A 27177-nucleotide genomic window follows, 5' to 3' on the forward strand; every position below is an offset into this window, starting at 1 on the left:
TCCCAAAGAGTGCATCACTTACAACATACCCCAAGTCGAACCACCAACCCCTGAACAAAACTTTGAAGAAGAGTTCATTCCTTTTATCACAGAAAGCTTCTACTAGATGCCCACTATCACTCATTCTCAACGAAACAAACAAAGTGAAATGCAATTAGATTCTAGCATGAATCAGAGATTATCAAATCCTTTCAAGCGTCCAAATCTAGAGGATGCCAAAATTTTTGAAGAAATTCTTCAAGAATGTCAAGAAAGCACTTCATTTCAAAAACTTGTGGAAAGACTCATGGAAAATGACAAGGAAAAATATTTACTCATGCTCACAAGCAAACGAGTTAAACTTCCCGAAGACTTTGACACAGACATTTTTAGAATAAGATCTCGACATTACGAATATCAAGAATGACAAAGAGAAGAAGAAACCCATGACCTTGAACAAAACATACCTGAACAAAATATACCAGAACAGAACTTGCCTGAGCAAGGCATCCCTGAGCAACACATCCCCGAGAAAAACATACCATTCCATACACCATTTCAACATAGAATTAAGGCAAGGGAAGAATTCTTCCCTCGACAAAATAATGCACCTTTGATTGCTCTTACTCAACAAATGCAAATGTTACAAAGACAAATGCAAGACATGCAACAAGGGACAATAGTACGGTATTCATTAACTGAAATTTGTCCTTATCCGTTTGACAGAAGATTGAACATGGTACCTTTTCCTCCAAACTCAAACGTTCCCAAATTTGACAAGTATGATGGAAAAAGTGATCCCCGTGATCATGTTCGAGAATTATGTACAATGAGTCTTGAATTTTCTCATGATGATACCTATTTAATGAGGTTATTCCCAAGAAGCTTGGGAGGGCAAACAATTTAATGGTTATCCAAAATCACACCTCCCATAAGATCATTCGATGAACTAGTTAGACGTCTGTAACATATCACCATGTTAGACGTCTGTAACACCAAACAAAAAAACAATGAAACATTCATGGTCTTCCTTCAACGGTGGCGGCATATGGTTTCAAGATATCCTCGTGATGTACCCGAAAAGGAAAAGATGGAAATTTTCATCGATAACTTGAAAAGTGAGATGAGTTATAGACTCAAACTCCAATGCATACCATCGTTTGCTAAATTGATTGAGAATGGCATCCAAGTAGAAGAAGCATGTGTCAAGAAGGGAACGTTGAAATTTTTCAAAGAAGGAACAAGTTCATCCAATTACAACAACCAAAACAATAACAAATTAGACAAATCCAGATTCTGGACTAGAAACAAAAATAATAGAAATGAAGGAGGAAATGAATCAAATGATCCAAAATCAAAACAGCTCGTGCTCGCATTATCAGGTAATCCTCAAGCAACAAAGAATCCCAAAAGTGCTAACCCAGACACTAACACTTATGCACTGAACACCAATCAAGATCAACTCAACACAAGCAACATCAACAACACCCAAAACAATAACACCAATCAAGGACCTAATTCAAACTCACGGGGTAACACAAACAACTTTCCAAAATGCATTTACACACCACTAGGGCAAACACTGGAGTCAGCATTCTGAGAACTCCTGGCAAACAAAATTATCTCTTTACCTGCAATCAACAACTTTGAACCACCAATCAAACCACCCTGGTGGAATGACTCACACTTTTGCGATTTTCATCGCAACAAAGGTCATCAAACAAATGATTGCATGAGGCTGAAAAATATTGTTCAGGAAATGATCGATAGAGGTGATTTAACGGTCGATGGTCTCAAGACAAATGGTGACCACAAAATTTTCAAGAATCCTCTTTCAAACTACAACAAGGATGGAGCTTCAACCTCAAACGATACACAGGGAGCTTGTATCAATCACATCTACAATAACACCATCAATCACATATCAGCTGAGGACAATCAAGTCAATGTTATCATAATTAAAGATAGGCGTGAACATGAATCTGTCAATGTAACAACCAGAGCTCAAAAATATGTCTTGAAGGGACATATGTCAACAACAAACACCGTACCCAAAATTCAATATGATATCGTCAATCAACTGCGCAAAACTCTTGCTCAAATATCTATACTTGAGTTACTGAAACTTTTGCCAAAACACAAAGACATATTGGAACAAGCATTACTAGAAACAAATGTACCTCAAGATCTGGATGCTGACAAATTCCAAACCATGGTGGCTCATATGATAGGGCCTCATAACCTCACTTTTTCTGAGCATGATAATATCTCATTAAGCCATCCACATAATACTCCACTCCATATTGAAGTCATGGTCTATAAACACCAGGTTAAACGAGTATTAATAGATGGAGGAGTTGGACTTAATATTTATACCTTAAAACTTATACATGCATTAGGCTTCTCTGAGGAGTCTATTGATCCATGCAAAAATATCACCATAAAGGCATATGATGATGAAGAAAGATCATCTAAAGGAACAATGGTGTTGCTAATTCAGGTAGGACTGATACAAAATGATACTATGTGCCAGGTCTTAGACATAGACCTCACATACAATATCTTATTAGGTCGCCCTTGGATACATGAAATGCAAATAGTACCCTCCACATATCACCAGTGTGTTAAATTCCCCTACGATGGGTAGGAGGTTTCTATATTAGCTGATCATAATCCATTTCAGCATTGTAATGCTATGGGGGAAGCCCAAGACAGCTTGGTTCTACATAATAGAGAGAAATATAATTCCTCAGCACCAGATTTTCAAAAAGAAAAGTCTACATCACTGTCTATGGATTTCAAGCAAAAAATGAAAATCAAAGAACAAGGCATGGGAGAATATTCTTTGGAACCCATGTGTTTGGCTAACTTGCCAACATCACCTAGATCTCATGGATTACCTACAAAATCAACACATCAAGAAACTCAACCCATCACCAAGTTTGACGGCACATTTATCCAACTTGGCACTCTAGCACATGAATCTGAGGAAAAGGACATCCTTAGTTGGCTATACAAAGATGAGGAAGAAGAAAGAGCAACTACTATGGAAGTAGCTATACCAACAGACTTGTATGGAAAAGGCTACTTAATCATGCAACAAATGGGGTACAATGGCAAAGGACCTATTGGTAAGCGTCAGGAAGGTGTCACAAAACCATTGGATCCTCCTTCACAATTCAGTAAAGACAAAAAGGGATTGGGGTTTGAACTCACTCTACTACCAAAGAAGGAACCACACAAATATCAAAAACCTCAGTGGAAAGCAAAGAAGAAGTACAAGGAAGACTCCTAGCAGGAGGCACTATTTGAGTCAGCAGAGAACATACGTAAGGAACGTGAACATCAAGAACAAAACCACCATCAAGAGAAGCCCATCATTCTAAAGAAGGCAACACCTTGTGCAGAGGTACATCATATTCAAGAACTAATATCCGACAAAGAGGAATCACCTTCTGATGGTATTATTCCTCCTCGAGAAGAGACAGTATATGAAAAAATGCAAAAAGTCAAAGCAGGATCTGACACAGAATTAGAGAAAACTATCCAACTTGTATCAATCATCAAAAATTTGTTCTCACCCTACAACATACCAGTTCACAGCACTGATAGAATCTAGGATGATACCTCTGAGACTGATTCCAATGAATATGAATGGAAGAACTGTGCTAACATTACTGAAGATATTTGTGCAAACGACAATCATACACCCATTCTCAAGAAGAATGCAGTACAGAATCTAGACCACTTGAATTTGGTCCACAAAATATCAATGACGCCAAGGAAAATGAGCAGTGACATTATGAGCAAGTCTATACGGAAAATGATACCATTAAAGACCTTGATGAGATCCTTGACTTCTTTAACACCCAAACCAATCACGATGAAACCTCTATCCTGACACTTACAGCGGTCGAACTTGATCCCCCTAATGACTCCTTGCCACTTGTCTTTCTGGACCTCATAGATTGGGATGAACCTGAAATTCATGATATACCAATTTTCCCAAATAATGAATCCATTATCCATTACTTATGTACCGTTAACCCAGAAAAAGACTCTACGAGTAAACAAAGTAATGATGTCTGCAACCAAGGGAGTGCCAAGTCTCTCAGTCCCAAAAATGAACAACATAAAGGATCTATTGCTGAAAACCAGTCAATAGAAGCACTAGATCACACAAAAGTAAAAATAAAGGACGCATCTAAGGGTGAAAACCTTTTTAAGGCACCTAAAGATGGGAGACTTGACACTCTTCCGGAGCATTATCATGAGCGATCACCCATATTGATTGAGCCCACTCAATCAATCAACGTTGGTACTACAGAAGCAACCAAAACTATACAACTTGTAAAATCTCTAACAGAGGAAGAAAGATCAGAATTTATTAAATTCTTTGAAGAAAAGAAAATCAACTTTGTTTGGTCATATGTCGATATGCCTGGGATTGATCCACAATTAATCATGCATCATTTATCCATTGCTCAAGGAGCTAAACTAGTCAAACAAAAACTGAGAAAGATGAGTCCACAAGTAGCACTCATGGTCAAAGTTGAACTAAAGAAACTATTGGACGTCAGATTTATCCGACCCATTGACTATGCTGAATGGATCTCCAACATTGTACCAGTATCAAAACCAGATGGCAGTATCCGAATATGCACTGATTTTAGAGATGTCAACAAAGCCTGTCCAAAGGATGACTTTCCTTTGCCCAGTATTGACATAATTGTTGACCTCACAGCAGGCCATGCAATGCTATCACTAATGGATGGTTTTTCAGGCTATAATCAAATCAAGATAGCCCCAGAGGATCAAGATAGAACAAAGTTTACCTGTCCGTGGGGAACGTACTATTGGAATGTCATGTCTTTTGGCTTAAAGAATGCAGGAGTAACTTATCAACATGCAATGATGACAATCTTTCATGACATGATGCATACCTTCATGGAAGACTATGTGGATGATTTACTAGCTAAATCCTTCACCAAAGCAGAACATCTAAGCATCTTAGAAAAGATTTTTGATATATTGGAAAAATTCCAAGTCAGGATCAACCCTAAGAAGTGTGTCTTCGGGGTTACATCAAGCAAGTTACTAGGCTACATAGTTTCAACTAAAGGCATTGAAGTGGATCCAACAAAGGTACAAGCCATTATGGAGATGCCACCACCAAAGAATATTAGCCAGCTTAGATCTCTACAAGGATGACTCCAATCAATCAAGCGATTCATAGCTCAATTAGCAGATAAAAGTCTCCCATTCAATCATCTGCTACATAAAAATGTACCATTCAGATGGGAAGCCAAATGTGCAGAATCATTCTATCAAATCAAGCAATACCTGATGAACCCACCAGTTCTAATACCACGAATAGCAGGGAAGCCACTCATTCTCTACATTTCAACAACATGCATATCACTGAGAGCATTGTTAGCACAAGAAGATCAACAGGGCAAGGAACGAGCTATATATTATATCAGTAGGACATTGAATGGATATGAATTAAACTATACATTCATTGAGAAGGCTTGTCTAATAGTGGTATTTGCCTCCCAAAAATTCTAGCACTACATGCTAGCTCACACAATAAAGTTGGTGGCAAAAATTGATCCTCTCAAATATTTACTCAGCAAGGCAGCTCTTACAGGCAGATTGGCTAAGTGGGTCATGATCCTCAGTGAATTTGATATCCACTACATAGAGTGACGATCTATCAAAGGACAAGCAATTGCAGATCAATTGGCTAAAGCACCACTACCTGGAAAATGAACTATAGAGATCGAGTTTCTAGACAGAGACATTCTCGCTATCTCCACCAAACAATGGACCTTATATTTTGATAGATCCTACACACAACATGGGTCAGGTGTTGGCATTCTGTTCATCACCCCTGAAGGACACACTATACCAAGATCATATAAGCTTATGTTTCCATGCACAAATAATGTGGCTGAATATGAGGCATTGGTTATAGGCATCAAATTGGCCGTAGAATGGAGAATCGTAGAATTAAAAGTCTACGGAGATTCACAACTAGTCATCAATCAAATCAACAATGACTATCAGACAAAGGACGACAAGTTCCTACCATACAAGCGAATGGTGGATAATTTCAAGCAATATTTTGTACACATCACCTTTGAACAAATACCAATGTTAGATAACAAAGCAGTCGATGCAATGGATACTATTGCTTCACTACTGCAAATTCCAGAGCAACAGAGTCGTTACGAGTTTTTGGTAGAGCAACTATTCTCCCCAGCCTATGACTACTCTGAATCCCAAGTTATCTATGCCTTGACTGGTTCCGACTCTCCGTTATATGGACCGATATACGATTATCTTAAAAACAATATCCTACCCATTGACTTGTCCCGAAATCAAAAACGTAACTTTATCTGACAAGTCACCCGTTATACTCTTACCGCTGATACTTTGTACTATCAAGGTCTAGATGGTACTCTTCTTCGTTGCCTTGATTGTAATGAATCTGACTCTGCTTTACATGAGCTTCACGAAGGTATCTGTGGCACACATTCAAGTGGTACTACTCTTGCTAAAAAGATTCTAAGAATGGGATATTATTGGCCGACAATGGAAAAAGGCTCTTACCACTTTGCCAAGAAGTGTCCTAAATGCCAAATCCATGGCAATCTTATACATGCACCAACACAGGAACTGCAGCCATTCACAACATCCTGGCCCTTTTGTCAGTGGGGACTAGACTTAGTCGGCAAAATTCATCCTTCATCTTCAAATGGACACAAGTTCATTATAACTGCAGCGGAATACTTTACCAAATGGATTGAAGAAGTCCCCATGACCACAGTGACTGGGAAACAAATTGCCTCATTTATCCTTAATTATCTAATCTACAGATATGGCATTCCAAGTTCCATCATCATAGATAATGGACGACCTTTCAAAAACCAAGATGTATGAGAACTATGTGAAAAATTCAAAATCCAACATCGTTTTTCTACACCTTACTACCTACAGGGAAATGGTCAGGCAGAAGCATCTAACAAAACAATATTGAAAATCCTAAAAAAATAGTGAATGATGCAGGCAAAGATTGGCATATACAACTCAATCCAGCACTTTGGGCATACAGAACTAGCATCCGCATACCTACAAGAGCTACACCATATTCATTGGTATATGGATCAAAAGCAATTTTACCCTTGGAGGTAGAAATTTCATCTCTCCGAGTCTCTTTGAAAGGCTTAATCCCAAATGAAGAGTATCGAGTTAACCGACTACAAGAGCTTGCACTTCTAGATGAACGATGCCAACGTGCCTACACTCATCTCAAAGCATATTAGCAACGCATGTGCAGGAGCTACAACCATAAGGTCATTCCCAAAATTTTTAAAATTGGAGACCTAGTACTCAAAGAAAATCCTAGAAATCGACAAGATTGGGAAAAGAAAGGGAAGTTTGAACCTAACTGGTTGGGTCCCTATGTCATCATATCATCCTATGGATCAGGCACCTATCAGCTAACAACTTCAGAAGGAGATGTGCTTGACGAACCAACTAACAACATCCATCTAAAGAAATACTACACTTGAGTAGTCTAAATGCATGGAAAAGTCAAAAAATCAAAAAAGCAAATAAAAAGGTACAATAAAAGCAACTAGTGAAAACCTGGCAACAGACGCTATTTGTGAGAGGATGGCTCCTCTATCTATATCCATACCATTATATCCATAGTAAATTACTATTGGCCATCGTCCGACAATTCTATCGCAATGTCCATCCAAGCCATACTTAGTGTAGTTACTATCCTAGTTTATCCGCATATCTTTTCACCGCATCTCACCATGGTTGGTAATCATTGTACATATTCACATTGAGACGTACACTTGGCTAGGGGCAACATTGATCAAAACTTGCAGCACATTCAAACCATCAAAACTGCTCACAAACTCAGAACATCATAACCAGCAAAACAACACGATCGCAAAGCAAAACATTGATCGCTTAACCGGATTCACAAAATATGATGGATGATTTTCTGAAGTATCAAATGTTGCATCTGGCATAAAGTTTTGACTATTTTTTCACTTGAACTTTTTGAACTATTGGATCCCTTATATTTTCTCAACAATGCTTCAAAGCTAGAGAACGTCGTGGGGACTCCAATATTTTTCTTAGTTTTCTGTCTATGAGGCGATCATCTGTACTGTGTAAATACTTGTCTCGAGACGTGATTCACAACACATCACTGAAGACATGATTCCACTTTATGCATACAAATGGTTTAATCTTGTTTGTTTCTACGCAATCCGCACTCAGGTCGTCCTAGTTCAATTATACCTTGACGCTTGTGCTATCTTGCAAAATAAAAAATCATGTAAATTTTTCTCAGGTCATTACGGTTCAATTATACCATTATGCTTGTATAAATTTTCAACATATCCCAAAACAAATTGATGCTCAATGGTGATACATACAAAGAAAGCAAACAACATGTGGCTATACAGGGATGACAAATACAGAATGAGGATGCTCAAAAACAAGTAGTTACATATCATTTTACAATTAGTTGCATATCATTTTACAATTAGTTTCATATCATATCATACATCTCATTTTCAAGATACATCTCACAGCATATCATATCATACATCTCATTTTCAAGATACATCTCACAGCATATCATTATCATACATCTCATTTTCAATATACATCTCACAACATATCATTATCATACATCTCATTTTCAAGATACATCTCACAAAATCATGCATTATCACATCATATTCATCCAATATCACATCACATACATTTATCTAAGCATTGCATCATCACATTTTTGCTTATCAAAATCATGAATCATACATTCACGTAATAATCGAAATCAAGAGCATTTATCTAAGCATCATATCATTCTCATAAAATCTCATATCAAAACATAATGAATATCATTCATCATTGCATCCCTCACATGCATATCTATCACATCATCATGGAATCTTTCTTCACTTTCATATCTTCATCATTCTTCCAAACTATCTTCTATCATGTCTTATACAGGATGTATCTTTCTTGAAACCAGATTTTTTGATCAGCTCTTATACAAGATATATCGTTCCTGAAACCAGGTGTTTTGATCACCTCTTATACAGGATATATCGTTCTTGAAACCAGGTGTTTTGATTGGTCTTATACAGGATATATCGTTCCTAAAACCAGATGCTCAATCATCCATGTCTTATACAAGCGGTATCATTCTTGAAACCAGACGCTCAATCATCTATGTCTTATACAGGCAGTATCATTCCTGAAACCAGATGCTCGATCATCCATGTCTTATACAGGCAGTATCATTCCTGAAACTAGACGCTCGATCATCCATATCTTATACAGGAGGTGTCATACTTGAAACCAAACTTGATCTTAATATGATCAATTTTAATCTCAATCCAATCAATCTAATCAATCTTATCAAACCCATGCATGTCATCACTATCCACTCTTCTATCTTTCAAATAGAATTCTTCTTCTTTCGAGAGATCATTCATGCCTTTTGTGCACGAACGATCTCCCGAGGGGGCATTATCATATCAAATCTCGACATCAATTTCATATCAGTTTCATATCAAAACAATTCTTCATATCTGGGGCATCATCAATATCATTCATCAAATCTGGGGCATCATATTGAATTTTCATAGCAAATCAATTTTTCATATCCACGGGTATTACAATCATGCCGAATAGGAATACTATCTTCCTCTATCAATCAAAAGAAACGTCGAATTGCAGAGTTTTCAGTTGATCCTTTTGACAACTTTGAATTGCACCAATCTACAACTGCACGAGCATCTCTAAATTTCGCTGCATCCTCGAATTTCAATTGTTCTCTAGTAAGAGCTCTTTTTACACAGGCACCGGCTCCATCGTGTTCCCCCTTACCATGTCTTGCTCCAAAAAAACTCCATAAATGTTGGACATTGGTTATCTTGTGAACTTTGCATAGCCAATAAAACATTCTTGCATTTTTAATTGTCCAGTGCAGTTATCTGACCATATCATATGTTGTTTCATGCCAATTTCTCTTTCCTTAAGATTATCATAAAATACCTCAAAGCAATGCTGGACAAACTGTGAAGAGTGTAATCGATCATCACTAACATAGAAATGATACTCCCTCAAAAAATTTCTGTTATCTTCTGTACTGTCATGGTCATGTCTATATATAATGTGCACAAATATGGCCACTTGCATTGAGTTGTAGTATTGTGATTGAGTTTCCTCTTGTGGTTTTAGAGTATAATATTCTGCAAAATCCACAATTGATACTATTGTTCCAACTGGAAATGTGTTCTTGCATATGCGAAAATGTCCATCAAGCCATCGGGCATGTTGGGAATGTTTCACATATTTTGGAACAATATGAGTTTTAAACTCACTAATAAATGCATTCACACTATTTTGTTTTGTAATCAATTCTAAACGTTTCCCCATCTTTCCATCCTTTAGAGGGTATTCTATATTTTTAAATCTCCTAACATCAACCATTTTTTGTCCAAACTCAGATGAAACATGTTCATGCAAACATTCACCTATCAAAGAATAGTTCCCACATAAATTGCAAAGGCCATAAATGCATGAACTGGAAAGAAATAATTGTTCATTAGGTGGTTTACAAAATAAACTTCCAATAAAATCTTTTATAGTTTCAGGTGGAACATTAACACCACAATCCTGCACAAGATCATTACCATGCAACATACAACGTATATATCGAAAAACATCATAATAGTAACGAAACTGAACATGAGTTTTACAACAATAAGATATTCTTTGTTTATTGATTTTAACATACCAGGGTTTGCATTTTTCAAATGATCTTTGACTAATTCGTAAATTCATTAACATAGATTCATCACTAAATTTTTTAAAGAATTCAGTTTGAGTCATGTCAAGAAGATGTTTTGGATGAGGATTATGAATTTTTGATCCCACCCTTAACTTTAAAACATCTCTAGCATTTGATGAAACTCTAGTGTTATCATGCCAAAATTTTGCAATTAATTGTTTAGTTTCATCATTTAATTTCATGTCCGACCTTTGAAGTCTACCACTAAAACTCCAACAATGGTTTAGTGGATCAATTTCAATTGTGTCTCTTCTTTTGGCCGCTCTTGACAAGGTTCTATGATGTAAGTTCAAATAGCCACTTATATCACTTAATTTTCTTTTACTAACAATCATTTTGTCAACTATAGCGGTCGTTATAACTCTACGTGCTGCATTCTTATCTTTAGATCGACTTGTTTTTTCGATAGAATCGATGACATTGGCAATAGTAGATACAACTTGCTTATATGAGTCATCTTTTCTTTTTGGTTTTGCATAAATACCTATTTTTTCATGACTTTACGCATTTTTAACATTTTTATTAATTGTAGCATTAATTGACATTGGAATCCTAACTTTTTATTATAGAAAAATTGTTTATATAATTTGTTCGCATGTGTTCTAATTTGTCTCCAAGAAACCAACCCATTAAGATTATCTAGCACATTGCTATCAATAGTAAACAAATTACATTCATTTTCTTTCAGAGAGGGTGGTGTAATATTTTCAATTTTTATTTCTTTTCGTATTGGTGTATGAAATTTATATCCAGCTTCATTTAAATCAGCAATTTGATTAGCATCATAGTCATTGGGATTTAAAAACATATTAGGATTCGCATCCACGTGAACATTTGCATCAACAATCATACCTGTGTTTGGTTCTACATTTCTTGCATCCATCATGATGTCTTCAATGGTCTCATCTACAACGGGCACTAAACTAGATGCTTCAGAAGTGTTATTCAATTATCGTTGTTGTGATCTTCGATCTCTTTAGCGTTTTGCCTCCTCCTCTCTTTGTGCTTGAATTTTGTTCGATGTCATTGTCCTTTTTTTTTTCTTTTGACATTGCTTAGAACCCATCTTTACAAACTCCTCTTCAAAAAAAATACCTTTTTACTGAGTTCTTCAAAAAATCGTGTAAAAATATTAAAAAGTACTACCAAATGATGTAAAAAATCTTTGTCAGTATGGATTTCAATGATAATGTGGTAAATCGATGTAGTTTGTCTTTTTTTTTACAGTAACGGTTATTTTGAAACAGGGGCCCGTTATTAAATCCAACGGGCAAAAACATGGAACGGGCCCCAGTTTATAAAATGGGCCCCTGTTCAGTAGAATTTGAATCCACAACCCGCCACTTGCCTCGGGATTAGGCCCGGGATAGGCCTGGGATGGCCACACCTGAAACATGAACCTGCAAATTCAAATCTCCATGAATGAAAGCACAAATATGAACTTTTGAAATAGTTTACGTGCCTTTAATTAGAGAATTTTTATACGAAATTAAAACCCATTTCAAAGTATACTGTCTGGATTCTAAATATTTAAATATATTTAAAAATTGATTATTTAACTATTTTTCATTTAATTTATACTAAATCAGGTCTATAAATTTGAAATATTAACTAATTTTATTAATTGTGTTAATTTGTTTAATTGCTAAGAATCTGATCTAAGAAAACAACATGGTATCAGAACGGGTATGAAAACCATAAAAGGCCTTGTAGATTTCTTATCACACATAGAGTCTATCCTTTGCAACACCATTCATGACTGACTGGAAATATTAATTCTCCAATAAAGCAGTGTCGATCATTCCTAGTGCAAGCTATACACCTAGCAAGATATTGAAACCACATGAACCAGTTTGGATACTCTAAGCATTGCGTGTTTTATTCATGAGGCTCAGGCTCTTGTGGAGACGTCAGACCTGGAAGCAGCCTTTCATTTGATTGAAGTTAGTTCGGATGATACAAAGGAAAAATGAGGGAGCATAATACCATTCCATCCATTGACAGGTGCGAACAATAGCAATGGAGGACCTATGTCAAGAATACGTGCGGATGCACCCCCAAAACTGAAGAAAATACATAAATCGTAAATCTCATAAATCAGACAAAGGAGACAAGTGTGTGGCATGGCAAGCTCATGTCCAAATTCACATGTCAAATCTGGAAGCTAATATCAGGTGTGGGGGTTCATCCTTGGAAGTCGTGTATCATTGAGACCCTTGGCATGAGTTACAACACTCAAAAAGGCTTGGCGTGTCTCAGATTTGAAGGGTGATGTTCTCGGACTTAGTGTCTCGGTCTCTGTGGATGAAAATATGAGACACAGTTTCAGGACCAACTCCATGGGTATCGACAATAAAGAGAAGTATTTTTTATCATGAATCTTTTATGAAGTTATTAATTCATACATTTGAATAGTGAATCTTGTATGCTTCATTTGCATTGGATGAACTATTATTGATCTCCTTTGTAGATAGAGAGCTTTTAGGTTGCTTGGCAGCGCTTGATATCATATTAAAGTTGCCACCATCTTTATCGGGCTTAACAGTGTTGGTTGGGGGATGAACAAGGAGAACACCAAAATATCCTGGGAAAACCTTCCTCTTGAAGGTGAAATGGAGTAGTTTCTTTATAGCATGCAAGTTTAATTTGATTTAGATATTTGTTCTTAGATGCATGTTGCTCGTAGGTGCTCCATTGTTGATGTTGGAAGTTTGAATCTTTGATTCAATCCATATCCTCCATCTACAATTATAAAATAAAACCAAGAAAAAGAAACATTTTTGTTAAAAAAACCCTTTATGAATTCTCTTATTGTGAGTCTTAAAAGCTCATTTTGAAAGTTGCCTTAAGCTCATTACTCAATTATCATCGATGTTTGGGTTTCAATAGAGTTATTTATAGGAGCCTCCTAGAGTATACATAAAAAAGAGTTTTATAAGTATTCTATCACTAGTTTCATTTATGGCAAGAAGAAATTAGTGTCTTGTTATTCATATGAGTTTTTGGAAGATATTAGTGGATGAGCTCTCAAATTATTTTTAAGTGAACCTATATGATAATTGACAAACTTAAGTTCATCTCAAGCCTTTGTACCAAGCTTTCTAGTTGCTAAGTGTATAATAAAAATTCCTTTACTATGTGTAGTTCAATGGGCCATTTGCCAAAAGATGCCTATTAGAAAACATTGTTGACATCCTCATTAACATGATTCCAAAAAGACTAGGTTTTATGATGAACAATACATTTTTTGTGCAAGTGGTATATCTACCAACAACAATGATAAAACTAAAGAAAATCTAAGACTTATGAGAAACAAATAAAACAGAGTTATGATAAACAATACAAACATAAATACTATCATACATACCTCTATATACTATATGGTTTTGTTGTGACTTTTGCTACAATGGTTGTATTCCTCAATGTCAATTTACCATTTTTCACTAGCCAATTTGAAATATAGATGTCAAATAATTTAGCATCACTGTATAATCAAAGGAATTTCTTGGGTAGTTGGGTTGATTCTACAACTCTTATCCTCTTAAACAAATGTTAGTTGAATCTCATGTTACATATGTTGTAGTCAATAAACCACCTTCATATACACAAGCAATAAATGAGGACCCTAAAGTAGGAAATAAATTAATCACATGCAGTAAAGTACATAAGATGTAGTGAGGAACCAAAAAATGTGTGATAAATGATTAGGGAGGGCCAAGGAAGCTAAGATGATAGCTTCTTTGGCAAAAAAATACTTACAGGAAATTAAGGAAAAACTTTCTCGCATGGACCATTCTTATGATAGCTCAAATTATGAAAATAATGTTCCAAATAAAGAGGATATATGAAGTTGGGTTCCTAAATGATCCAAATGAAAAGTATGCAATGATAAAATTATTAAGATCATTTAAATGATGATAGTTCAAATGTTGAGAAATAATTTACAATGTCAAATGTAAATAAATCTTGCTTCCAGAAAAAATCAATGGAAAAGAGTGTTCCTAATAGATTTAGTTTATTTGAAATTGATTTGTATAGGAAAACGGTCATTCATGGGGAACACATTGAGCATATATTTTCATTTCAAAGCCATCGACTCATAAGACCTTGGGATCCAGGTAAGTATGCAATATTTTGAATCTAGCTAATGTTTTTTTGAGTATTTATTCAAGGAGTCTCTAGCCAAGCATATTGTAGAGTAGTTGTGTACCTTGGAGGATTATGGATCAGAATTCCAATCTTAGTGTTGATGTCATCATTCAAATTAGTCATTACTCGAGTGCAATTATCTACATATAGGTGGATTGGCAAGTTACGTGTGATTTGATAGGTGAAGGAGTTAGACTCTACTAGCATCACAAGATGATTATGGCTACCTGCATTGATCACATTTGGGGGGTAGCTTGCAAGAGAGACAATTCATATTGTTGCCAATAATATGGATTTTGAGATGGGAAACTTGTGATTGTGACTTGATGAGATATAAATTTATCCTCTCACCTTCAAGTTATATGAGGATACAAAGGTTTATGGTTTGAGAATTTGTATGATTATTGGATTTCTTCACAAGGTAATGCAAATTGATAGATTTGCACGTTTTAGTTGTGTTAGAGTGGAGAAGTGGGTTTCTGGTGGAGCATTCATAAGGTTTATTTGGGATCTTGGTATTGGCATACATGTGTTGGATTGCTTGGGGAAATGCAATATTTGGGAAGGGAGGATTGTAATGTTCCCATTTTAAGCCCAAGCATTCAAAGAAATTAATTGAATTAATGAAATTAAGCTTGTCTAAATTAATATTTTTAGACAACTTATATTTAATCAATTATGATTATGAGTTTAACGCTTTATTTTAATAAAGTGATTTTACTTGACATCAAAATAAAATAAAATAAGATATTATAAGTCGCTATATGAGCAAAATGATTTATTTTTTTATTTAAAGTGGATTTTTGTAATATTTAATTCAAAAGTTCTACACTTGAAGTTATAAAAGGGGGATTTTGAATAAGAGAAAATCATTATGAATTTTGTTAATTTATCTTTGTAGATTTGTGTTTGTGGCTATATTTCTTGCGAGAAGGACAAAACCCCCAATGATTTCCTAATAGATGAAACCTAAAAAGGTAGTGCAGTTACAACCAAGGATCAATCGTGTGTTGAAGATTTGGGATTTGGGAACAAAAACCCCCAAATTCTGGTTGAGCGATTTCATCCAAAAGTCATCATTGTGTTGAAAGCTGGTAATTAAATAATTAAATTTTTATTGAGAAATTCGTGTAGGAAGTTTATATTTTATGCAGCGATAATGGTGGTAAGTTAATATTTTATTGAATTGAGAAAAATCAATATGTTATACTAAGCAAATATACCTAGTCGTACACTTTATAGCAACCTTTGAAGGGTCAAATAAGATGGTGCAATAGTTGTTCAAAGAAAAGTTAAACAAGTTGAAGCCTACAACACACATCATTTAAGGTGAATTAATGCATAAAGTCAAGTTGAGGAACTCCCTTATTGTCCAACATGACATTCATTTAGGGAATTTGAAGTCTTGAAGAGGGTTGAAGCACATCTTATCCCCAAAAAGAGGCAATAATAATAATAATTTGAGTTTAATCCTTAGAATTTTCCTCATTGACATCTCACTTAGGGTCAGCATTGCAGAGAAATTTCAAGAAAGGAGGACACAACATCTAGGACCATTGTCTATGTAGCACCCAAAATGTTCCTTTGACCATGTTTATTAATTAATTCAAAATTAGAATACAATGAGTTTTTTATTTTTAATTAATTAATAAACATGGTCAAAGGTGCAACCTTGGTGCTGTATAGATGTTGCCACGTCTAAGAAGGTAATCAACTCATCTTTTGGAGTGGTTGTACAATTCTGCAGTAGTTGTACTTAGTGAAAGGGAATCAAATCATACTTGGGGGCCCGAGTTTAGAGGTTGACATGGACCCTTGCAGATTCAAAAAGTAATCAAAGTTGGTGTCATTTCTTACTACATTTCAATCACAATTCCCTATTATTGTTGTATGATCATTTATAAGTTGTTATGTTATATATTGATTGTCATACCACTCAATTGAAGGAAGCAAATCACTTAAATTTGTCATATAGCTTGGAGGAATCCATCAAGCCATCCGTACCTATCTTAAAGGTGCTAATAAAAGTATTTGTTGATGCTTATTAAGTTCCTAATAATATTCTAAATGAGGAAAACAACTTATTTTATAAGCATTCTGGTATGTGTTATCAGTCATGGTTGTTGTTCATGTAGTTATCAACTTGTAACAATATTTCAATCACATATGAGCTATTAAACATTATTTAATGTATATTTAGAAAAGTTCTAAAGAGAAGTTGTTTCTAATTCTTAATATTGAGAAAAAAAATTATGATATTTATTTGTGTCAATCTGTTGAAAAGATATTGATTGCAAAGCGTTTGATGAAATGCCTCTCAAACATAATTTGTGAAAATTGCTAGTTTGTTTTAAAATATTCAATAGGATTCCTTACAAGAAATACGAGGACCTCACTCTCTTGGCTAGGTTTTAAAGCTGAATTCAATCTCGATAATCAAGTTATGGAGTCTCATTAGATTATCTTGGATTTGGTTTCCTATGAAATGATTAACAAAGTTGGAATCTATTGTACAAATCCATAAGGAAGGAGTAGAAGTGGTTTCCAAATACTCTTTTTGAGAGATGCAAACCTTGCAAAGGTTATTCATGGATTTCTCTTTGCTTGCCTATGGTCACCAAGCTTAATACAAGGTAGAATATTAAGCCCTCAATCTCTTATTAGAGGCATAGGTTTCAAATAGTTCATTCTCTTTGGTTGAACCCAAATTGGCTCACTTTACCTAGTGTCTTCTCCACCACAGTCTCCTAATGGGATCATGGTTAGCTCACTTGGATGTGCTAGCGTTGTGGCCATTTGAAAACCATCCTTGAGCCAAAATGGCTTGGTGTTAAATTCATGACTTCTTTAAGTCATTCCTCCCAAATAATTTATCATGATGTATGATGCTTCAAGTGAATGGCCTAGGATTCTAGCTAATATACACAAATATGATATGATTTCAAAGTGGGGATGTTATTTTCAAATGGGATAGATAGAAATTATACAGTATTTGTTGGTTCATCCTTGGATGTGTTAGGATAAGGTGGCATTAACCTTGCAATCCTAAGCCATTCATATGTATCCATGTTGTTTGGAAAGTGTTCCCTAGGACATGTGAGAAAAAAATAAAATATTTGTATTTTATGGTCATTTGTAATTGCATTTTCAAGAGGTGATAAATATAATTCAAAATGTGTAAAATACACTCCTTCCCATGTCCATAATGAGACATGAAGGGTCATGCATAAGGAGACCAAGTTTGGGAGGAGAAAAGGTGTCCATTTGGGGATTTGAATAATCATTGCAAGCTACAAAGCACTCATAATGTGTAAAGACTAAGTGACTTTGGGTTTAGAACCTATTAGGAGTCACTTGAAGAGTTACTTATTATTTTATTATGTCTATGGGTGAACTCACAATATTGGTTCCCACTTTTTGACCAACTTTGACACTTAGATGAACATTTTGCAAAAAACCTTCAATTTCCGACACCTATAACTTTTAAATCGTTAAGAATTTGAAGATGATGTAAACTAGTGATTTGTAACATCCTTTTTGTAGATTCTAAATATATTTTTTTCAAATTTTTTTGAATAAAATTTTATTGATTTTTCCATCTCCCTCAAAAGTAGTTTTTTACAGGAAACAACATTTTTTAAGAGTGATGTGCATCCCGAAACATATAAATTTTTTTCTATAAATGATAAAAACTTATCTCTTTTAAATTTTGGTTTGTAACATCAATACCCAGGGCATGCAATTGGTTTGATAGTGATATGTTGAATATTTTTTATTTTATTAAGTTTTGAAGTCCGACTAATTATAATTTAGATATAGGTGTACGTTTGAACACATAACTTGCTCTATATATATCAAAATTAAGTTTTATTTTTTTTTGTTAGAAAGAAGACATCAATACCTAGGGCATAGATATTTTTCAAAAAAAAATTGAATTAGTTTGGTATTTTTCCCAATGCATTGAACAAAGAAGTTCATGTTCGGTGAAAAACCTACATTCATAAAAAATAAAATAAAAATATATTAATAAACTTAAATATATTAAAAACTATACTATTTGGAAGTCTTATAATAAGGACTAAATCCTTAAGAAAACAAAACTTCTAAATGAATTCGTTTGACCCCTCAAAAGCTAATGTAAAATTGATTTTTTATCAGCATTTGATAGATGCAAAGGAGACTCCATTGCAAGTATGATTTAGAAGTAGAGAGGTTCTATCCAAGAAATTTTGATCTAAGAGACTTTGATCTAACTCTCTTCAATTAATTACTTCAAATGGGACCTCTTAAAGCTTAAATAATTATATTTTCCAAAAAATGTATGATTTCAGCAAAAATCAGGATGTACCAAAAAGTGGGAACCAACTTTGTGAGTTCACCCCTATTAGCTATTCATTCTCCAAGGCATGGGTTTTTGCAAGTGGTTTTGGCCCCTTGTTTTGGGAAAATAGCAGTAGTTTTTTCTCTCCCATTTGGCTATAAATTAGAACCAAGGCATAGTTTTTCATTCATAAGTTGTTCATTGTTTCCAAGTAGTTCTGGGATCATTTGGAGAAGTGTAGTGAAGTGTATTATTGTGGTGTTCTCTCTTTTGAAGAATAATAATATACTTGCCCTCGTTCTTTGGTGGAGATTTTTCTCGAAAGGGTTTCTCCACATAAATCGAGTGTCTCTTTTGGTGTGGTTGATTTTATGTTTATGTTGAATGGTGCAATCAAATGTTCATTTCAGATTTAGTTTCAGATTTGGCAATCTTTTTCAGGTTTTTAATCACTTAAGAAAGTTAATATTGCAAGCTTTCTTCACCTTGTTTCTCAATAAGATAAGCAATTTTCCACGCATGCTAAAGCTAGTATCTATTCTAATATTATATTACAAATCTAGCTCCAAGACAATAAGGAAGAACTCAAGGTTGCTCATCTCAAAACTTTATTTGAACACTAGGCTAATGTCTCCCATACAATTTGGATCTCCACATCTTCAACACCTCTACTATATAAACATTCCTTTGTTTCTTAACATTGTCATTCTAGTTGACCAAAAAATGGGAAAAGTTATTGTTTGGACCTTGTGATCTTGCCCATGAATGTTGCTTCTTAGCAAGTTAAAGATAAAGATTAAGATAACGCTCTTATGGGGTGGGAGCCCAATCTAATGACTCAAGATCTCAAGAAATTTGAAGTCACCCACCAAATCATATTCCCCCTTTGTTTCCTACTAATATAGTCATGATGGCTTAGCAATTTGATTGCTCTTTATTTTGCCTTTCGAGTTCAACATAAACTTCTTGAAATGTGATTTCATTCCACTTATCTTTTACATGAACTATGCATTTTGTTTTTATATGTTAATATAAAAATAGAACACTATTCATCATAAAATATTAAAATATATTTTGTTTAAATATAAATTTCATCAATAAAAAAATATATATTATTTTATAAATTAAATATATTAAAGTGACAATACAATCCTTCTTCGCATCTTTCCCATTAAATATTATTATGCTCACAAGAGTATATTATTACGTTCACAAGGGTAATTCAGTGCTGCTTAAATCACATATAAATGCAAAATACTAGAAACTCTAATTAAAATAGTAGAAAAGTTAACCATCAGCAAGTTTGTAAGTCTATATAAAAATTTTAAAAATGAAAGATATAAGAATTTTTTTTTATTGAAAAAGATTTGAATTCAATATTATTTAAGTGTATATAACATGAATTTTATCATTAAACCAAGTATCTTTTGACAGAAAAGAAGAAAACAATAAAATTTATTTTATCCACAGATAATAATTAATAGTTTAAAGTGCATAATATGTAAGCAGCGGACAGAAAGATCAATCAAATCTTATTGCTTCCTCCCATCTTTGCTAAAATCTTCTCCAAATTATTGTAAGAAGATCCTCCTTTTTTGACTGCTTTAATGGAAGCATCTCTCAACTCACCAGCCTTCCTCCTCATTTCTTCCCCTTCCTCCCCTTTCATCAATCTTCTCACCATTTCTTGCACTTCTCCTCTTTTCACATCAGCATTCATTGAAACCCCAATTTTCCAAACCTGGCACACAAAAGTCCTATTAATCTGTTGCTCTGCACAGAAGGGCAATGAAATCATGGGCACAACTGCACAGATGCTTTCTATCGTAGAGTTCCAACCACTGTGAGTTAAAAAACCTCCCACAGAAGGATGGGAGAGCACTTGTATTTGAGGCGCCCAGCTCACAAAGAAACCTCTTCCCTTCACTTTGTCCACAAATTCCACAGGCAGCACAGCAGAAGCTCCATGAATGAGGTCTGGACGAATAGCCCACAGAAAAGGCTGCTTGCTCGCCTCTAAACCCCATGCAAACTCCACAAGCTCTTTTTCAGAGATTACTGCCATGCTTCCAAAGCACACATAAATAACCGAATGGGCACCCTGATCATCCAGCCATTTCACACAGCTTGTTTCTTCAGTAAATATACTCACAGAAATCATATTGGATAATCCATTCGTTTCCTCTGCTGTGGAAAGTAACAGGGGACCTATGCTGTACACAGGAAGCTTGGCCTGAAGTGTCTCTATTATTGTCCTGTCTAGCTCATCAAATGTATTAATAACCATAAAATCAGCTAACAGAGCAGCCTGGCATTGGGTTTCTAAGAACTCAAACAAGTAGTTGGTAGCATCATAGCAGAAACTGGGCACATCTTTCGTGTGCAATAAGGGCATCCCAGGAATGAAGCTGATCTCTTCTTCTTCCAGATACCCATTTGTCAGATAACTTTTATCTGCAAATCATATGTCACATTTTCTTTTGTTTTCAAATATATTGAAAAAAAATGATCTTTTTATTTTAAAAACTACCCTGTTATTGGCCCAATTAGTACCTTCAAACATTAAATGAAGCAGATTTTTCAAGCAAAAACAGGCATACCTTTGAGAGGGATATATCCCTTCTCCCTAAGAAGAGGCATTGAAAAGTAAATGTAGAAGCCACAAGCACTAGCTGTCCAGAAGGACACTCCAGGAATTCCCAATCTTTTGGCTGATTTTTGAGCCCAAGTCATAAGTGCATCATAAACAATGCAGGTCAAGGGAGGGACATCTGCTGTATCCTTTAACTTATCTATCAGCTTTTCAAAGTACAGGGGACAATTATTTGTGATGGATTCACAAAGCTCTTCAATTTGGCTGGTTCGTTTGTGCTGCAGGGGCAGCCCATCTGGAATAGTTTCAAAGCTGGACTTAATCGATCCAGATTTCAACATTTTCTCTTGCATATATTCAGTATTAATAAAAGTGATGTGGAAGCCTCTGGCAGACAAAATTTTGGCAAACTGCATCATGGGCTTAACATGGCCCCAGAGCAGGAAAGGCCAATATTACAACATGGGCTCTGTTCGTTATGCTCATGTTTATCACCAAACAAACAGCACTGAGCCTCAGAAACAGCTGAAACTGTGAAAAACTATATGACCTGCTGAGACTGGCCAAGCTAGATTTATAGTACAAGGTCTACAATGACTTATAGAAGCAAACTTGCAGCCCAAGCAAATCTTAGTCGTCTATTATCAATCTATTGACACTGGCTTAAACATTTAGGGCTTTTAAGTGGAATCAGGTTTAGCAATAGACAACCAGCAATGACTGTTTACTGTGAGGCATCTCCAGAACATAATCATTATAATGGTAAATAACTATTAAATAAGAAGTAAACAAGGGTGCCTGGTAATAGTTCCATTCTAGTCAAATGGACCAACATTATTATCTTGGGGAAATTTCTGATTATTATCTTGGGGAAATTTCTGAAAACTGATTGAATATCCATTTTTAGCTTTCAAAGGAAGTGGGGTAGATTGAATATCCATTTTTAGCTTTCAAAGTGAGTGGGGTAGATTGAATAGAATGTTTTTAACATGATGTTAACGATGGACGGTTTTTTGTTTTTTTTGGCTGTTATTTTGATGATGAGATTTATTTTTTTATTCTGGTAAATGATTTTGATCAAAGTTATGAGTGGAGAGGCCAAACTCTATAGAAAGAATGGAAAATAATTATAACGATTATTCAGAATAACAGGAAATACCAATAGACAAAACATAATAATAAATCACGATAGAAGGAGAATAAAATGTATGGCCAAACATCACAAAAGAAAATGATTTGGATGCAAAATACATTGAAATGCCTTTTTTTAATAATGAAATCTATTATTTTCTTAAAGTTTCTATTCTTTGAACAAATCTTATAAAAGAATTATTGTTAAAATATATAGATAATTGATATGAATATTTCTATAAATTTCAGATTTCAAAATAATATATTTACTATTTCAATTGTATAAAAGATATATTCCTCTTCTAGATTTTTTATGTCTCTTCCATCTGCTTATTTATCTCTATATAAGATTTTTTTATGGGGCAGAATAGGTTTTTCCTTAAACATTGGGCTCCTGGTTTTAATCCTATGAGTGATGATACTAGTAAGTTTCTAGTGTGGATTCAACTGCCCGAGCTTCCTTTGGAATTTTGGGACAAGGAAGTTTTTAAACTCATTGCAACCACTTTCGGACAGTATGTTAATGCTGATTCAGTCACAAAATTTAAGAAGCATTTGATATTTGTTCATTTTTGCGGGCTTATGGAGAAAACAAAGAGCTCCCTTCTCAGGTTACTCTTTCTTCCAAGTATGGAGTTTGGGTGCAGCCAATTATTTTTGAAGACTCTTCTACTATTCATCCTTGCTGTTGTAAAGTGGGTCACTCTAGTGCTAGTTGCCCCAAGAACAAGATTTGGCAATCTGTTAGGAGAAAAAAGGATCATGTTGTTGAAGCTAGTTGCAACAACAAGGCTGCTCAAAAGGTTGAGAGCAGAGGGAAAGTCCCTATTGACTGTGACAAGATGGACACTTCTTGTTTGGTTTGAAGATGGGATTGTTCTCCTCCTTGGGTCAAGAAAAGAGGCTGAAAGCTGGTTACCTCATGCACTATGAAACAAAAATCTATGGAGCAGTTTGGCTTTAAACTACCCTGACATTAGATTGGATGTTTGTAAGTTTTGATGACTTTTGTTGCTCGATAACTGTTTCTCTTGATTGTCTCTTATTATTTCTGTAATGATTATTACTCTATGAAAAGGCTTCTCTGAATATTTGTATCATTCACCATACAAGAATCTAGAACCCTTCCAAAATCCCTCCTTGAAAAATCAGAAAAATAATCATATATAAAATCAAATTCATTCACAACATTTCTTCATTCCTTAAAGCTTCTTTACCAAATCCCCACATAACCATGACAGAAGACTGTATGTCATTTTTGCCTTATGAGCCAATTTAAAATTTTAAAAACTAATCGGAGAATTGAAATATCCTCGACAGAGGAAATTTATATACAATAAAGAAACAATTTGCGTGTCCAATTTGGATTTGAGGTGTCGACTGGAAACTAAACAGAAGGCGAAGAATTCAAGATCGATTGGACTCTGAAGATAAAGGTCCTTTTAATAATCATAAAGAAAACAGTATGAAATCATGATCCAGCTTGCAGCAACTATGAAACGACAATTTGCTTACGACGCAATATCAATTTATTTTTGGCATTTAACCAAAATATGCTATACTCCAAAGCAGAAAAACAGTCACTCTGTACAGCGTCGTGTGAAATTTTATTCCTTAATAGGAGTGGACATCAGTGACGTATTTTTTCTGTCTCTCTGTATTTAAATTTGGTCAATTACCACACATTATTTTCCTTCCCTAAGCTTAAGCATAGGCTTGAATGGTTGAATGTTATGTGTAAGTATTGGAAGGTATGGATATGGATATGGATATGGATATGGATATGGATATGGATCATGTATATGTTCTTTTATTAAGAGATTTTATATCATTTATGAGTGTGTTTTGTTATTCAATATGGGAGTACAAGTCTATAGCGATACATTTCAGTTGAGAGTCAAGGATGAAGAGGTATCTATTGGGTCACAAGTTATTTGGGGCAATGATCTTGGCCTCATTCACTATACCATACTTGTGGGGGTTTTAAACTTGGTAGATGACATTATCAAGGAACATATTATCACCCTCACCAATTATGCTTAACAAATTGGACTACAATTTTTTTTATTTATTTTTATATCATTCATTATTTTTTGTATTAAAAGAAACTTAAGAAAATATTATAAGTATAATTGATTCTCCAACTATTCAAAGAAGATGTGTTGGTGGGTCTGGATTCAGTCCTTAATTATGCCATCCTTGGCATTGGGCTAACCCGGCGAGGGGATATGATCCTTCTCTCAGTTTTGGGAGAAACTATCAACTATTACCCTTTCCTCCTAGATCTCAAAGGTCCTGCTCTTTTGCAACATGGGGCCTTTGTAGCTATGGTAGTCAGGTTTCTCAAATGGAAACTGTTGGGTGATAATCCTGAGAACCAAGACAGGGAGGATGAATTTAGAGATTTCACCAAATTAAATGGCTTCCTCCCTCCAAAAGTAGAGCATGATGGTCTGCTTGCAAGAGGAGATGGTAGTGATGCACCTCAAGCGGGAAGGTGCCATGGGTAGCAGCAGGGGTCGTTCGCGAGGAAGGGGTCGTGCCTGGTCTAGAGATCAAGCATAGGGTCAGAATTTGATGCATGGATAAAGCAGATATGATTTTTTTGCTTTTAGATGTGAATTTTGTGTAGCTTCTGAAAGACTTTTATGCAGTTTCGATGTTGATACTCTTAGACTCTTGAGGTAGTAAGGTTGTTATTGAATGTTGATATTCCCAAACTCTCGAGGCAAATAGGATGTTTTTGAATAGTTCTGAAGATCATTCCCATTTTTTGTTGTGGGATGAATATGGTTTGTTCTGGGACTCTGTCCCTTGTCTATTTTGAATATCTAGCCCTCAGGTCTCTAATATTTTCTATGTAACTGGACTATTAAATTTCAATACAAACTCGCCTGGCTCTATCGTTTACCAATAAAATAAAAAAGGACTACTGAGCTGACATAAAGACAACATATTACAAAGATTTTGTTGCACCAGCATAGAAGAAACAACAACATCAAACAAAGGCAATGTTGGACCAACTAAAATGTAACAGCTATAATGAACAATGACACTGCAGAAATGATGTATCAACACTACTATATCGACCACAAAACATAACCCATGTTGGTCATATGGTCTGAAAAAGAATACAGTCTTGAAGATAATTTTATCCTTGACCTGGGAGAGCAGATCCTCAGCCCATATGACCTGTACACTGCAAAAATTCATGAGGCAGCTGTAGAGAAACATCTTCTGGATATAATTGGAGCTGAAAAGAGGGCAGCAACATATAAAAACATGATAGAAGTGTAAACAACACTTTCCAAATCTCCAATGGGAAGAGAGTATGTACTAGTCAATTGAAAAACTCATCTTGCTGTGTCTTTTCATCAAAGGCAAAATGAGAAGAACCTGTAATGAAGCACTTTGAAGTTGTTGTAACTCTATCACGTAACTGAGTCTGAAGATTTTTGGCTTGAGATTAGTCATAGCATCATAAAAAGAGAATACTAGCCAAGTTATGATTGGTTACAGATTTGAGCATATAATATGAATTTTAATTTCCAATGGGCGAAAAGAGGGAGACAAAGCAGCCTGACATTCAAACATCCAAATATTTTTAATAATGACAAGCCTGCATGAGTTGGAAATCATGTTGTGGGCCTGAGAGAAACCAAGGAGAGCAGATTTTCATGACTAATTGAAATGGAAGAGAGAAGGTATGTTGATCTTAAGGGCGTTCCATAGTAACCTCACATGAGAACAAAGCCAAAAATAGTTCTTAAGAGATTCTTCTTTACCACATAAGGGGCAACGTGGGAGCGGAAAAAAATAATTTAAGACGAGATCCCACTAGTAGTTTACCTTAAAGGAGTTTGCAAGCAGTGAGTTGTGACTGAGCATCAACTTTGGTATTCCAAACTTGAAGAATCAATTTGTTCCAATTGGCATGGCTTCGGTTACACTTCCAAAGAGTGTTGAGACAGTGAGATACTTCAATTCGGTGCTCTAAAACATATATAGACTTACAAAAATAAAGTTTCCATTTGGGTGAAGCTTTCAAGCTTGCCTTTGAAATATTGAGAGGTGGAGGTCTTGAGCTTTCACAATTGGTTAGTCCAATGT

At 35.1% G+C, this 27177-nt stretch overlaps 1 protein-coding gene across 1 annotated transcript; it reads right to left on the reverse strand.

Annotated features, from left to right (window-relative positions):
• Positions 1-20861: 20861 nt before the first annotated feature.
• On the reverse strand, positions 20862-22355 carry LOC131049206 (7-deoxyloganetin glucosyltransferase-like). The gene is made up of 2 exons (XM_059220979.1): positions 21944-22355; positions 20862-21797 (listed from the first exon to the last, which is right to left on the reverse strand). The coding sequence occupies exons 1-2, from the start codon at positions 22353-22355 to the stop codon at positions 20869-20871; spliced, it is 1341 nt and encodes a 446-aa protein (XP_059076962.1). The 3' UTR covers positions 20862-20868.
• Positions 22356-27177: the final 4822 nt, after the last annotated feature.

Source organism: Cryptomeria japonica, chromosome 5, assembly GCF_030272615.1.
Source record: "Cryptomeria japonica chromosome 5, Sugi_1.0, whole genome shotgun sequence".
Lineage (NCBI taxonomy): Eukaryota > Viridiplantae > Streptophyta > Pinopsida > Cupressales > Cupressaceae > Cryptomeria > Cryptomeria japonica.

What these genes read in the sequence shown, in the direction of transcription:
- LOC131049206 (XM_059220979.1), bottom strand. Translation starts at nt 22,355, where the DNA reads ATGATGCAGTTTGCCAAAATTTTGTCTGCCAGAGGCTTCCACATCACT. An exon ending in GGGATATATCCCTCTCAAAG is followed by an intron (nt 21,798 to 21,943) that starts GTATGCCTGTTT and finishes TATGATTTGCAG; the next exon opens with ATAAAAGTTATCTGACAAAT.